This window comes from Perca fluviatilis, chromosome 3, assembly GCF_010015445.1.
Source record: "Perca fluviatilis chromosome 3, GENO_Pfluv_1.0, whole genome shotgun sequence".
In the NCBI taxonomy this organism is placed as follows: domain Eukaryota; kingdom Metazoa; phylum Chordata; class Actinopteri; order Perciformes; family Percidae; genus Perca; species Perca fluviatilis.
Genome location: NC_053114.1, coordinates 33,679,784 through 33,694,792, shown reverse-complemented (window position 1 = coordinate 33,694,792; position 15,009 = coordinate 33,679,784). Strand labels below are relative to the sequence as shown.

Below are 15,009 nucleotides of genomic sequence, written 5' to 3'. Positions count from 1 at the left end.
TTGTTTTCTCCGGAAATTCAAAGCCAGACTGTCATGGCGGCTCGTTCAGAATACGATCTCATATTGTACTAAAATAGTTCACTGAAACAGGTTTCTGAAAACATTTTAAGCGAGAAATAGGCCATGCAGTTGCTGAATCTGTCTTCATTTCAGATCAACAAAAGGTCAGTTTAAAAGATCTGTCAGATTTTTAGAGACGCTCATTCCGCTCGCCATTTCCGGGTGAGTCCCGACTGAACATGGCAGGTCGGCCAAAATGAAGGCTGACAGCTCCTCAGATGGACGACGGCACGGAACACACCGAACAGACTCGAGTCACTGACCTCGCCAGATTGTCCAACGGACGATTATCGGGTTAGTGTGTCAGCGTTAGTGTTACCATAAATAGTGTTTTTTTTTTTTTTTTAAACTACATCCACACAACATGCCAGGTTGTAACATCAGTGCATCATACCACTTTAAAACACAGACTGAAGTTTCAAATATCAACACCATAAAAGACGTTTTGGACGTTGCTTTAAAGTTGCAACCGTTTGAACTCACCCTATTGTTGCCGTGGAGATTGTTGTAAATGATTCGGAAGCGTTTCCTGGTGTAGTTGCACCTGTAAGTCCCACCCATCAGGTACTCAATAACCAGGCCCACATCAATCAAAGTGATCTTATAGTTTGGGGGCAGATGACTCTGCGAGAAGGCACAGAAACAAAGTGGTGAATGAGATTGAACAGATTCTGGTTAACATCAACTGATAAAAACGTGCTGACGGTTACCTGTTTAACATCTCTAACCAGGTGGAGAAGAGTTGGGTTGTTGGGCGGTTGCTTCTAAAATTGAATATACAAAAAAACTTTACAGCACTCAATAACACACGTATATATTCTTTACAACCAGCCCATCTCTGTTAATCAGTAGCTGGTGCATGTTTCAGAATGTTACCGTGTTGTAGAGCTCCTCCAGCCGACTGATCGTCAGGAAACGGTGCATGCTCACACCGTTTTCTATGAGCAACTTGACGAAATCCACCCTGTCCATCACGAGGGCATCCAGCATTGCTTGCTCCAGGGAGCTCACCTATACACACAAAGATAAACATGTTGTTATGAACCATATTTCAACAGCAAATGATTATTTATAAAACAACCAAATTAGGGAGAATACCAGAAATATTTCCACATTACTACAAAAAAAAAAAAACAACACACACGAAACATAAATAAATATAATCTATCTTCCTTTTCACGGAAAAGACAGGATTCCCCCAAGTTTCAAAATAAACATATGCACTGAGGGCAGCTTATGAAGACAACCGTAACAGGGTTCATTTTACAGTCAAGACAAGCAGTTCATGGCAGCCTGCCTGACTCTAGTCCCCCAACTCCTCAGACTGCAGATTGTGGTTAGCAAAGATTCTGGGGTCATTTTGGGCAAGGTTTGGAGCTAATGCTCAGCTAAGCAAACATCTGTGAAAGATGTGGCGCGCACACATACACACAAGCATGCATACGTACCAGAAGCTGCTGTCCGTACACAAACACATGATTCTTGGCAATGTCTACCCGGTCCCAGGCCAGTGTCAGGACCAGCTGATCGAAGGCAGATGCATTTGTGCCTGAAATACACAAATACAGCCATGTGTAAACATATATATATATACATATATTAATTTACAGACAAGTAAAGCCTTATTTACTGTGTATTTCCTGTTAGCCAACTAGCAGGATTAGAGGGGGTTAGTAGTGTAGGGCCAGAGCAGATATAGTCAATTACACACTAATACAGCAACGCAGCAGATTAGACTACAAAGTAAATCCCTGTTCAGTCCACTGCTCTCTTCCACACTAATCTGGTGTATTGTCCTCTACGAGCCATCTGAATCAAATGATCATAATCACTGTACCACAGAATTGATTGTGTGGATGTCAAATAAAAGTCCAGCGGGAATTTCAAAAGGACTAAAAGTACTAAATTAAATTATTAAAAGAAAAAAACAACAGCGATTCACATTTCTTGTGACTCCTTTAAAACTTCCCATTTAATTTCCAGCCTTCTAAATAAATAAACTGAATTAAAGTGAAAAAGAGAAACATCTTTAAGTTGCATTTAATATTATTTTAAATGCCTGAGAGCTTTTGTACCCTGTCCTTTTGAAGAGTTTATTTTCTACCAGGATTACTGCCACCGTCAGCCACTGTATGTTTGTCTTTTGAGTTCTTTGAAACACTTTCCCCAGACTATTGATTATCTACAGTCACTCAAAAATTCCTTGCTTTTGCCTCAACCTACATTCGGTACAAAACACCTCTTCCAGTGAATAATTTGTTTCATACTTTAAACGAAGAATGCATGCGTTTACACAAAAGCTCATTAGAGTTAAAAGAAATCATTCAGTTTTTTTTCCATTTGCAGTTATACCAACAACAAAAAAAGACATATCCTCTACAGCATAATGAAAAAAAAGTAAGTTGCTCAGGTGAATGTCTGACTTTTTCTCTTTTTCTAAAAAACTGCGGAGAAGAAGAGGAATAAGACATGCAGCTTAGTGACTGACAGTGTTGGAATAAAGAGGCCCTGTGAATGTGGGCAACATGATCTCCTCAGGAACACAAAGAGAAGGGCACACAGGGGGAACGCTGTTCTCAAAGCATATCCATATCAGAGTGAAAACATTACGAAGTCTTGAAATCTTCTATTTCCCAATGCCAACAGCCACAGCATATGAATAGACTGAGTCAACTTTTTGTGACTTTTGTGACTTTGTTCCTTTATTAAAGTTAAAGTTTTGGGGGGGGAAGGTTCAGAGAGAAATCATCTACTAACCTTGGAGTAAAGCCCTCAGAATGGCTACGTCAATGTCCTGGTGCTCCTCGGAGCTGATGTGAAACACAGTGATCTGTTTTCCAAGAAACAAGATAGCACTTATCAACATGTTCCCACAGACATTATCCAGATGTTTCAAGAGTTTGTGATATATATTACTTTGTAAAAAAAAAAGTTAAAAAAACTAGCAGTGGGACCATCACAGTTGTCTCTGTGGCAGTGCTTCAATGGGTTCATTTAGTTGAAAGCTAGTACTTTTTACTTCTTTCATTTGGTTTTCAGGAATTTTATTAAAAATGACTCTGATCTTTGCAAGTTTATTTTACTGCAGCACTCATTGAAATGGGAATAAATAAAGACTACACATGAATGACAAGAAGTGTATGAAAGTGATTAAAATATGCATGAATGTACCAATTCTTTGCTCTTCATGCACTCCATCAGAGTCTGAAAGAGATGGATGGCATCGCTGTGGCTGAAGTTAAAGGTTTTCTTGATGGTTGCGATGATGTCAGTCTCCACTCCATCAGGAAGACTACTGTAGAACAATTACAGTATTACATGGTTATGGTCACATTGCTCAAACCCACATAGCTGTAAAACACTAAAAATATAGGTTTGATTCCCGCACAAAGCGCTTTGATCTCTAGAGAACACATTACGTGGATGTTTCCAATAGGGTTCAAAGAGTAATAGACTGCACCTAGACTCTATGCATGTAGTGCTTGTGCAGCCTTATATTGCTGCAGTATACATAATGTGGCTCGGAAGCATGGTTATATACTGTAGCTATACAAAGAGTATTTAAATGCTTTATTTGTCATTTATTTTAGGTTATTTTCTAAATGTTTCCCCCAGTGTATTTTTTTTTCTTTCCACTATTTGGTATCGCTGAAACTATTGGGCTCTACATTAATGCTGCCATCAGTCTGGGACTGGTCCCAGCCGGGGCCTTGTCGAAAAAAAAGACACTTGTCACCTAACAACCTTTCTGGGGGAAACCCTGTATTCCATTTCCTTTTTCCTGTTAAATAACCTTCAAAGGAATGGATAAACCTTAAATCGTATCTGCTCTGGATCTGTGCATGTTTCCTGTGATGGGCTATAATAAAACCCTACCTTTTTGTTTAAACACAGGAGGGATTGGTCGATTCATTTTTGGTTGATTCATGTCAGCTAACAAAAAGATACATCTTAAATAGGAGCAGCACAGAAATGTGTAACTAAACTGGATCACTATTTCGATCACTGTCCAAGATAATAGGGGTGCATGATTCAGAAAATGTCATGATTCGATATTGATTTTTAGGCTCAAGATTCGATTCAAAAATCGATTTTCAATTCAAAAACGATTCTTGATTTAAAAAAAAAGAAAAAAACGATTCACAGTATGTAAATGTAGGTTACTTTTCCCATGTGATTGCAGTAGACATACAATTAAAAAAATAAAAATAAAAAATATGAATCCATTTTTGGAATTCTATGAATCGATTTTGAATTGGTAGAGCTTGAATCGCGATTTTTTTTGCACAACCCTACAAGATAACCAAACTATTAATCAAAGAACTAGATTGTGTTCATGGATACAGTTTACATTGAAGAAGCAAACTGTGGTTGTTTTTTTTTGCAGCGTATGTGCAAGCCTGTCAGCGGATTACTTTTAACTACACTCTGTCACAAGTTCAACTTTTTTCAACTCTTTTATAACAGACTTGGCTGTGGCTGGGTTGTTAAAAATCCCTCTGGGACAGAAATAGATAAGAGCCACCAACGACGCTGCCATCAAAGAAAGTGCAAAAAAAAAAGCTGTCTACAACACAGTAAATGATTCATCACTAACCGCATCATACTGCCATTTTATTTATACACAAAAATCTAAATATTTAATAAAATACATGCTGAAGCCTTGATTGATCCTTTAATTCTCTCTAGGGAACCTACTGCCTCTCTTTTCATTCCTTCCTTTCCTATCATCTGTCCATCATTTCATTTGCCATTACACAATAAAATAATCAAGACTAAAACAGTATATGGAGAGATTTAGCTTTGGCACGCCAACCACAGTTGTCATTCCCCCCCGCCCCTGTCCTCTGTGTGTGTGCCGTGCCAACGGCTGTGTGGAAGCCGTGTGGGAGTTGCTGTGTGAAGCAATATTGCAATTGGGGTTGTGTGAACCACCTCTTTTTGTGTTATGTCTTTGTTTAAAGATTTAGCTGTTCAGTTTCACTTTTTGTACTACCGGTAAATACCCCTCTTCTGTTGAAGACGGCTTTAAGTTGATTTCTTTAGGTTTAACAATAAATGCAATTATTTGTTTTATCTTAGACTGGTTTCCGCCTTTCCCTTGGTTTTCCCTCGGGTTTATTTAATTGTTAGTGTCCTCCACCCCTAGACACCATAGGGACGTAACAGTGTGTGTGTGTGTGTGTGTGTGTGTGTGTGTTTGTGTCCCCTACCCTCCCTCTTCGGTCTGCTTGTGGACATAGGCCAGTATGTCAGCAGCACGGCCGGTCCCCTCACACACCACCACTGGGACAGGAGGGCTCTCCTGAAGGTAGTCTAGCACGGTCAGGATCACATTGGGACCCCCCTCAAAGATCAGGGCCACAACAGGGACACCCTGACCAATTCCTACAAGAAGGAAGATGAAGAGTGGGCTCAGCTCTAATGTTATTCTACTAATACAGCTCCACCCAAGTGACAGTTTGTAAGACTTTGAGATGATAATAACTAGCTCACCGTTATCACCTAGTTTCCACCAGGCAAATACAAACTGACTTCATAATGATTACACCTTGGAGTTTAATGCTATCTTAAGGGTATGTAATCATAACACACAATACTTTACATAATGTCTAATATAGGAATTAATGATGCCAAATAATCACTCTACGTTTTGGTTGTTTCTATGTGATCTGTTTCAAGATTTATTGGTTGCACTTTCTGAGCCTAAATTAAATAAAGTAAATTCAACCCAACTCCCATAATATTTAAAAATTACCCTGATTTATTTAACATGGCCCAAAGTGGTATTCACAGACTCTGCTGCACATACAGTATTTTGTTAACCAGATCTTATTGCTAATGAATGATATCCAGAAAATCTCATGACAGGGCAAAATTAACCTGTTTAACACAAAATAGTCAGATATTTTGATTTTTCCTGGAAGAAAATCATGTCAGTCTCTTTCTACGAGTCCTAATTTATCCAGTAACACTTAACAGCCAACACAAAATGTCATGAAGGAAGAGTTTAGTAAACTGTGTTGCTTCAGTTTAATGAAACGGAGATGCAAACACTGTTTGAAGTAATTTGATGGTAATTTTATGCACCTTTGGTGGAACCGTATATTAATAATTAATTCATTATAAATAATTAATTGTCCTTGTCCATTGTCAATGAAATGTGTAGTCAAAATTAAAGTTATGTGCCAGCCTGCGGAAGGCACGTCTGAGCATTAGGGACATTTTCATGGACATTTGACAACTTTATGTTCAATGGACATCATTAGCAAGTAATGGAGAAAGAATTTAAAGAAAATTTTAGGCCTTTATTTGTATAGGACAGCTTAGACTTGAAAAGGGAGAGAAAAGGGGAATGACATGCAACAAAGGGCCACAGGTCGGAGTTGAACCCGCGGCGTCAAGGAATAAACCTCTATATATGGGAGCCCGCTCTACCAGGTGAGCTAACCAGGCGCCCGCATAACATAGAATTTAAGTTAGTTTTTCTTTTAAGAAGGGGGCACCCTATTATTTAGGATGTGAGGCAGTGGCACACAATTAAAATCACATACAACACAGTGTAGAGTTGAAGCTCTGTGATGTACAACTTCAAAGCCCCCAACAACAAAATGACAAACAAGTTGGCAAATGTTTAATTATGGGATACTCGTGATTTCAGTAATTTAGTGGGGCAAATGTGGTATTTTGAATAGGGGAGATGAGTATATCAGTAAGGAATGTTTTTGGCTTTCCAGACACAAATAATGTCACTGCATTATCTCAGAAGAGCCCAAGACTGCTTTTGCAGATCTAAAAAGGGATGTTTGTCAAAATGTTAAGCATTGTAGACTATTGTATTGAAGTTTTAGTTTTCTTACGTGCGTGTATTCTTTGGAGGTTGATGTGCTTCTCCAGGTCCCGCCGCAGTTGGACCTCAGCGCCGTACTTGCCCACTGTCCCATCATCCACCAGGAGGAAATGGGAATGCAGATTGTTGAGAACGTTAAGTTTGCTTAGAGGGTTCAGCAGCGTCTGATACGGGGCGACAATCTGCAGTGTTGACAGATTGACACAAAGCAGTACAAGGGACGAGGATAGAAGAGTGAGGAAAACAAAAGAAAAGAAAAATTACTACTGTACATTAATAAAACAATCTGAGCTATGAAAAAAAGTAATGCTGTCATGAAAGGACTAAACATTAAATAGATAGAGAGGTTATTGGGTACTTTAGGAATTGCTGTCAAAGTATCAAGAACTTTCGAAATAATCTTGAACAAACTAAAGTTGCATCTTACGTCTCTGCCAATGAGATCGTTCCTGTTTTCAATGACTCCCCAGGATGCGATCCCGATAGTGCAAATTTTCTTTGATGATCTTGAACAGTGTTCTTTGAGAGCGTCTCCCACATGCTTAGCAACACCTTTAGGAAGGATACATTAAATCAATGAACTGTCATTTATTACTTGGACAGAAGTGTAAAGTTGTTTTGCTACTTAACCTTTGCCATACCTCACTTAAAATCCCCCTCAATATATATTTCCGTAAAAATGTATGACCAGTAAAGGTGTGCTAGATACTGTGGATTCAATTAACCATGCATGTGAAAAGAAATAGCCAAGAAACCTGAGCTTCTGTGATCAAAATTCCCAACAAGTACATTAGGCCTGGGGTTGTTTGTGAACCACAATCCTCAGCTAATGGATCTCATGGATTCAGCAGTAATTTGTGATCCAGGAGACCACCCCAACTGGTCAGGGTGCCTTAGGCATTAAAAGTAATCACTGGTCTGGGTAATTGACCCTGTGAGCAATGACTTAAACACTATGATCAGACCACACCATCTTAACGTTACGCTGTGGCTGCAGACACACCTCGGCCACGACACACAGCCAAATGATACGCTTAGAGTCCGGTATTATAACTTCTGCTACATCAGCGCATGTGTGTTTGTGCAGGTTTGAGTACAATGTAAATGTGCGTGAGTGTTCATTTAGGGAATGTGTAAGGGAGCAGGGTTGTAAAGTAAAAGTTGTTTAGTTGCAATATCCGTTCAAAAACAATAACACCAGTTCTTTATCACACTTAGAATGCAGTTTAACATTCACACGTTTGCTCTATTGTTTTCCCATGAGCTTAACATTTATCCCGTTATCCTAGATGTTTGTTATTTCTCAGTCAAGATTAAAATAATCTCTCTCGGACTACAGACCTGTGTTGACCCCTCCGGTGAGGATCCAGGCCCCGGTGGTGACTGCAGCTTTGATGAGGCCCTTGCCTACCACCTGCTTGAGGCGTGGGTGCAGCTCAAAGTTCTGAACTCCTCCATGGACAGAGATGAGGATCTTAGGAAGTTCCATATGCCACTCCTTCAGCATCAGCCGCAGGATGCTCTCTGGCGGCGAGTCGTGGGCCAAACGCACATACTGCGCACGATTGCACAGATACAAGAATAGCATGTTGACATGAACACATAAAGCAGAAAAAAGCAGCAATATCCCAGAAGCTGAAACCAAGCAGTGCTTGGTTGAAAAATGACTAATTGATTAATTGTCTCATAGTGTCAGCACTACATTTTAATAATAATCAGTAGGGGTGTTACAATTGATCAAATCCACAATTAGAATGGACTTGATTTTAGGTCAGAATTTGATTCAATTTAAAAAAAAATTCAGCAGTCAATGCTATGCTATAGACTACTATAAAAATGTTGCCAGACTGATAACTTCAGGGAAACGAGAGGATTTTCCAGTTATGTTGTTACTTTGTTATCTCAGACTCTGGTAGTGGCCATGGTGTCTGAAAAAGCAGCTGAAGGCTACCGGTAAGCTTCGCTGTGTCTTTAGCTGCAGGTTAAGTTACTGGTAAGCTACACTGTGTCCTCTTCGGATGTGCGCAAGTAGACAGGGTTAGAGAGAAAAAGAAATACTAAGAGAATTGCCGATACTGCTTTTGATTTCGATGATAGAAATTATAAGCTAACTTTGATCAATTTTCAAATGAAAATCAATTCTGAGACCCCTAATAACCAGTAATAAAGACTGGGGATATAGATGATCCTTCCATTTTCCTTATTTTCAGTTTGTTGGTTTACAATGACATACTAACACAATGTTATTGGTGATTAAAGTAATTTGAGAAATCCTGCCAATTATATTAGTACATAGGGTTAAATGTATTTAAATTAATGTTCACAATGGATCTACACACATCTACATTTAAGAAAACACCTTGAAATACTGCGTAAGACCATTCTTCAACAATACATAGCATAGTTATCAAGACTCACAAGCTGTCTTTTTACATGAACAACATGCCCTCCTACCTTGGCTCTGTATGAGTGAGACCCTCCCTGGAAATTGATGACACCATAGGCGTCAGTGGGGCTCGCCTCTGTGTGTTTTTCCACCGACCACTCCTCCAGCTCGGGCATGGACAGGTTGGGGTTTTCACCCAGCTTCACGTCCGAGTACTTCGTGGCCAAGCTGGCTGTGAAGCCAACATGCTGCCGCACCAGCCGTCCACAGCAGCATCTTGAGGGTGAACAGAATCACTTTTAATTGATACAATAAAATACTTATTCAATTCTATACATCTTAGCAGCAATGTGGCAGAGCACAGCAGGTACAACAGAATATAAACAATAGCACATGCTTAATTTATGGCACATTTATAATTGCTGTAAGAAACAGATATTTTAAAGCAGACAGGTTTCAAAATTAGCAGGCTGGTAGATTTGCTTCGTTAACCAGCTAAAAAAGCAATGGCTATCCATTGAGTGGCTGGTCAATTTTGAACATGAACTAGCCATTTGGCTGGTGGATGAAATTAATTAATTTGAACCCTGAAAGCAGGGAAATATCAAGGGAAAATGACTCTTTTTCTTGTCTTTTACCACACTATCATTTATCATTTAAAGTGCATATTTAAAGACCATTTTACATGGTTCTCAACTGAAAACATAAAATTGTCTGCTACAACATTTTTAACAAAACCAACGGGAGATAATGTTAGCTTAATTAGCTAGCTAGCTAGATCTGATACAATCTGCTAGTGACCGTTCTTATTGAAGCTGACAAAATCGACTGTCGCTGGCTTGAAATAGAAAGCTTGTTTGTCTACTTTTTTCTGAAATAACACAATTTCCAACAATTTCAAATGTTAACTCTATTCATCACTGTGAACTGCATATATAAACTTTCTCTGAAAAATCCATATCTCTCCCATCAATATAATATAGACACAAAAATTTTAACTTTTATCTTTCAATGGCTCATCAATGTATCATTATTATTAAAATTAATGACCAACCTAAGCTTTTTTGTTTCCACACCTCCTTTAATTATCTTAGGCAAGAATGTGCATCCAGACACACAAAGACGGGAGGTTACATTTTTCTTGTTCACTGGAATTGTAAAAGAATTTGCCTGCAGGCCTTTTCTGGTGTTAAGTCAACTGGTTAGTATGGACTCTTGAAACTTAAAACTTCTCTTAAGACTAGTCCTGTCAGGTTACAAAGAATGAGGGGAACAAAGACCAAACCGATACTTACCGGACTAGCTGTTGACAAATCTGGCATCCTGGAAGGCATCTGAAACGAATTTCACAGCAACATAATTAATCATTGATTTAAACGTAAATAAATACAAAACACCAAAATATGGAGTACATTGGCAAAGATACAAAGACAGTTATAATGGTCTGATCTCTCCTAGTAAGAAGAAAGCTCGAAAGCTTTTGGTAGACAACGTTTGAGGGCATTAAAGAAGGTTATTTGTCAGCTGGGCAGGCAGCCCATTTAGATTGGCCTTTAACCAAGAGAGCATTGTGAAACCTGCCAAGGGGACTCTCACTTTGATCACAGTCACATGCAGGCCTTTGGCCCAACGTTAAATGGGCCCATGTTCACTAACGCCTCCGAATCATCTTCGAGCAGCAGCACGTACTGTAGTTAGTGGAGAAAATCCAGTGGCAAATAATTGATGTAAAAGAAAACACAGGAAAAAAAAAAAGTAACCCAGTATTTCTGCGAGTTTACAAGAAGGAAGGTCTGCAACTTCTTGAAAGTAAATAGTGGTAGTGGTAGTGCAACAGAAATGGCTTGCACACAAAGGAGGTGGTTAAACCGTAAGTACAACTGTGGGAAACTATTTAATAACCAAGAATTTTACATAGATTTTTTTTTTTTTTTTGCCCATTTCTTTATAACTGAATAAGATAAATACCAGCTGCTGTACCTTTAATTGAGCCATTTCATGTGTGCTTCTCATGCACACCAAGTACATTGTGAATGAGTGGCCTGCATGCCAAGCCAATAAGAAGCCTTCAATGCAATTTGAACAGTTTTGTAAGATTCCAGTAGGTCTGCAGAAAAATCCTGCTTCACATTACACACACATAAAATTATATTTATTTTTTATAAATACAAATAAATAATTTTAATTTAACAGCCAACCATAAGTGGGATTCCGATTTCATTGAATCTAATTAGTCATCCAAATGATGAACTCCAAACATCCTAAAATACCTGACTGATAGAAATGAATAACCCCTAAGAAGATATGATACACAGGTCTATCACTAGTCTTCCCCCGCACTTAACGCTGCAATTATAGTGACAGACATAAACATTAAAATTATCTGAAAAACAGACTAATTTACTCTTTAGAGAGTGGTGGTTAGGGTTTGGGCCTACTTTAACGCACACCATACAATTACACCGTTTCCATGGCTATCACCACAAGGCACACTACAGTACGTCTAAGCACATACCTGTGGGGGTCCTTTGACACTGGAAGTATGTACACACATTCCCGCTTGGTGAAAGTGCTTTCTATCCAGGGTTTCTGGGACTGTGAACAAAAAGAAACAGTTGCATATTGTAAACAGTGGACAGCGGGTGATATTCCTGTTCATGGCTTATTATGTTTGCATTTAAAGAACAGAAAGAAACAGTGCTGTGATTATATCGATTGTAATTTTACAAAGACAAGAAAAGACCGTAAAAAGAACATGGGGATAAATCAAAAAAGGTACTGTTTTGCTTTATTTAACTATTTTCTCTACAAATAATGAAACGTCCTAAAAGTGGTTCTTGTAATCCCCTTAATCCAGCATTCAGTCAATGACAATCAAAGTGATTAGAAGTTGTAATAAATAATAAAATACAAATATATAAAACTAGGACAACTATAGTTCCGGAGGCACCTCAGCGATAGGTGCCTGCCAATGTTGTAAATTGCAATGAATTAATCTCACTCTGTATCACTATTCCTTTAAAACAAGGATTTATGTCACAGGAATTTTCAATTAAATGCCTCATGCCTTATTGTTCCCCAGTACAGCTCAGAGCGATTAGCACCATTAATCCCTCGCAGCACAAAGAAGGGAACCTGCAAACACCGTCACCTGGTGTACACCAAAGCGTTTCAACTATTCCTGAAAGTCAAACAATAGTATTACAACCAGAAATGTTGTGACAGGCAGTTAACAGCAAGTCATTTTTCTGCTGAAGCAAATGATCCTAACTAGTCAACCAATGTATTTAAATATAGGCAGTGTAGAAACAGAAATGACTCAGCATAAAAGAATAGAGCCCCCCACCCCCCCAGCAAAGTTCCATTACTAAATCTCAATCATTTTATCTCTTTCTCAAGTTCACACTTATATCAGGTGCCAAGAGTCCCATCCATAGTGCCTCAGGTTCTATGCTGCCTACAACAAGTTGCAGTTTTACGGAAATATCTAAACAAACCGGTCATCCCACAGCTTGACCAGTGACACAGAGCCACTGAGTGTACCTGGATGTACTCCTCTTCATCGATGTGTTTAAGGGCTTTGTACAGGAACATGCCAAGGCTCCTTCATGCATCTCCTGGACAAACTACAGTCACCACAGCCTCGCCTGAGCACTGGATCATCAGCAACAAATCCCTATACTTCTCTCGGCCTCTGTTTCAGAAGAAATTTCCATATGGGTCTCAAAGTCTACAGCGATGCTGTTGCCATACAGATCCGGTCTGAGTTAAAAGCCGAATGATCAGCAAGAGGTTGCAGCCTCCAAACTCCATCCACGGTTAATATGTAAGAAGCCACTCGGGGGGCAGATGAATGTGTCTGAGACCAACTAGATATTTAGGCTGGGGAGAAAAGAGACGAGGAAGGTGGGGGTGTGGGAGAGGATTAGTGGATGGGCAGAGGCCTCAATGATATATACCTAGTTGTCTACCGAGGACACACCACCAACTGTGATTAATGCAGGAGTACACACAAAACCTCTCCCAACAACACATGCCACACATTATTTTGAAACTTATTTCGAAAAGAGCAACACTAAAAAAAAATGTTATCCAGGTAAAAATGAGGGCAACAAACTTAGGTAACTGTGTACTAAAGTACCATCTTACTAAACATGGTTTTACATATTTACATAAGGCAGTGGTTTTGATGTTCACGTTGAGTCTTCCATATGGAAGTAATTCTGCATCGAGTGAGTCATCACTAAGCAATCTTAAGAGATTAAACTCACTCAGTAGTTGCAGCATTTATGAGTTGGGGTATGATGAGCTGGGGTATGATAACATGAAACACAAATGTCAACAAAGGTTTCTTTAATAATGTAATTTCAATAATTTTTAAACACCTACAGCTACTGTATATTGCTGACATTGGTATCAAGTTATTTTGTTTCCATTCCATTTTGCTAACATGCTGCTGATTTGATATCTGTAACTGTTTTGCCAAATTCTTATCCTATAAGCAGTTGACATGTTCAAAAGTTTAAATGTATCGTGGACTGGCTGGTGATCTGATGAGTGTGATGTTTTAGTAGGTGTGAATTATTATACTGGCAAATGGAATGATCATCTCTTTCAATATTAATTTATGTTTTGGTTGAACCATGCTCTGAACCCTTCGTTAACCACAGTGTAGACAAACCTTTAGTTATATAATCAAAACCACTTATTTAGAGGAAAAGCTTAAGTGAATGCACCTGGAAGGTTGATAATAATCCCTAAATCCTCTAACCGTGTGTACATGTACAGGTATAAAGCTAAAAAATTATCATCTTTGAACAAACTGCACTTAAAATCGTATACATTACCACTCAAAGGGTTTGGACACAATTCCCCATTTACTTGAAAGACAAAGTGTGTCCAACTGCACACATATATTATATAGTATAACATTTTGGACAAAAAGCTTATTTACTTTCATATTGAAAATGTCAGGTATTTCTTTAAAAAGGACAATTCCAGCGTAAAATGAACCTAGGGGGTTAATAACATGTGTACCCAGTCGACCGTTTTCTGGGACATGTTTTCATGCTAATGGAATATTTATTTAGCTTGAAACAAGCTAGCTGCCAATGCTTCCTTTCGGGGCAGAGGGTAAATCACTATTTTATACCACTAACAAGGCTCAAAATAGCACCACACTTCAACGGTAGCATAAGGGTCCCGCCATCTTGGAAAACAGTCGCAATCAGTCGAACGCCGTTCAACCAGTAACCTAGCTCAAACACAGCGTTCGTGACTGGTCATGACTGCTTTCCCAAGATGGCTCCTGCTTGTATGCATAAAAGGTAGTCTTTCTAAACTATCTTTTTAATAAACTGTCTGTACACTTACAAAGTAGGGACCCTCATTATGCTACCGTTGACGTGTGGTGATATTTTGAGCCTTGTTAGTATAGAAATAGCGATTTACCCTCTGCCCCGAAAGGTAGCGTTAGCAGCTAATCACCGGTTTGCGCTAGCTTGTTTCAAGCTAAATACACATTTGATTAGCATGAAAACATGTCGCAGAGAACGGTCGACTGGGTACACATTTTATTAACCCCTAGGTTCATTTTGCGCCAGAATTGTCCTTTAAGTTTCTGTATTTGAATTCGGCAGTACTAGCAATTCAGAAAGAACATGCATCTGACAATGCACATCTTGTACATGATCATTTCCTGTTGATATAACAT

General features: G+C 38.9%; 1 protein-coding gene across 5 annotated transcripts in view; it reads right to left on the bottom strand.

Annotated features, from left to right (window-relative positions):
* The window catches only part of trpm7 (transient receptor potential cation channel, subfamily M, member 7), a 46,209-nt gene that overhangs the window by 19,807 nt on the left and 11,393 nt on the right, over positions 1–15,009 (bottom strand). Inside the window, exons 1-14 of one of the 5 annotated variants that reach the window (XM_039794346.1) lie at positions 12,840–13,094; positions 11,812–11,891; positions 10,592–10,630; positions 9,365–9,572; positions 8,252–8,465; positions 7,338–7,462; positions 6,921–7,092; positions 5,274–5,448; positions 3,232–3,355; positions 2,818–2,890; positions 1,509–1,609; positions 937–1,071; positions 771–824; positions 544–684 (exon numbers count right to left, since the gene is read on the bottom strand). In XM_039794346.1, coding sequence (XP_039650280.1) covers positions 544–684; positions 771–824; positions 937–1,071; positions 1,509–1,609; positions 2,818–2,890; positions 3,232–3,355; positions 5,274–5,448; positions 6,921–7,092; positions 7,338–7,462; positions 8,252–8,465; positions 9,365–9,572; positions 10,592–10,630; positions 11,812–11,891; positions 12,840–12,890 — 1,692 coding nt within the window. In that variant the 5' untranslated portion in view covers positions 12,891–13,094. Of the gene's footprint in view, positions 1–543; positions 685–770; positions 825–936; positions 1,072–1,508; positions 1,610–2,817; positions 2,891–3,231; positions 3,356–5,273; positions 5,449–6,920; positions 7,093–7,337; positions 7,463–8,251; positions 8,466–9,364; positions 9,573–10,591; positions 10,631–11,811; positions 11,892–12,839; positions 13,095–15,009 lie in introns of those variants that run through there. The other 4 variants (XM_039794344.1, XM_039794342.1, XM_039794341.1 and 1 more) reach the window with 4 other exon arrangements.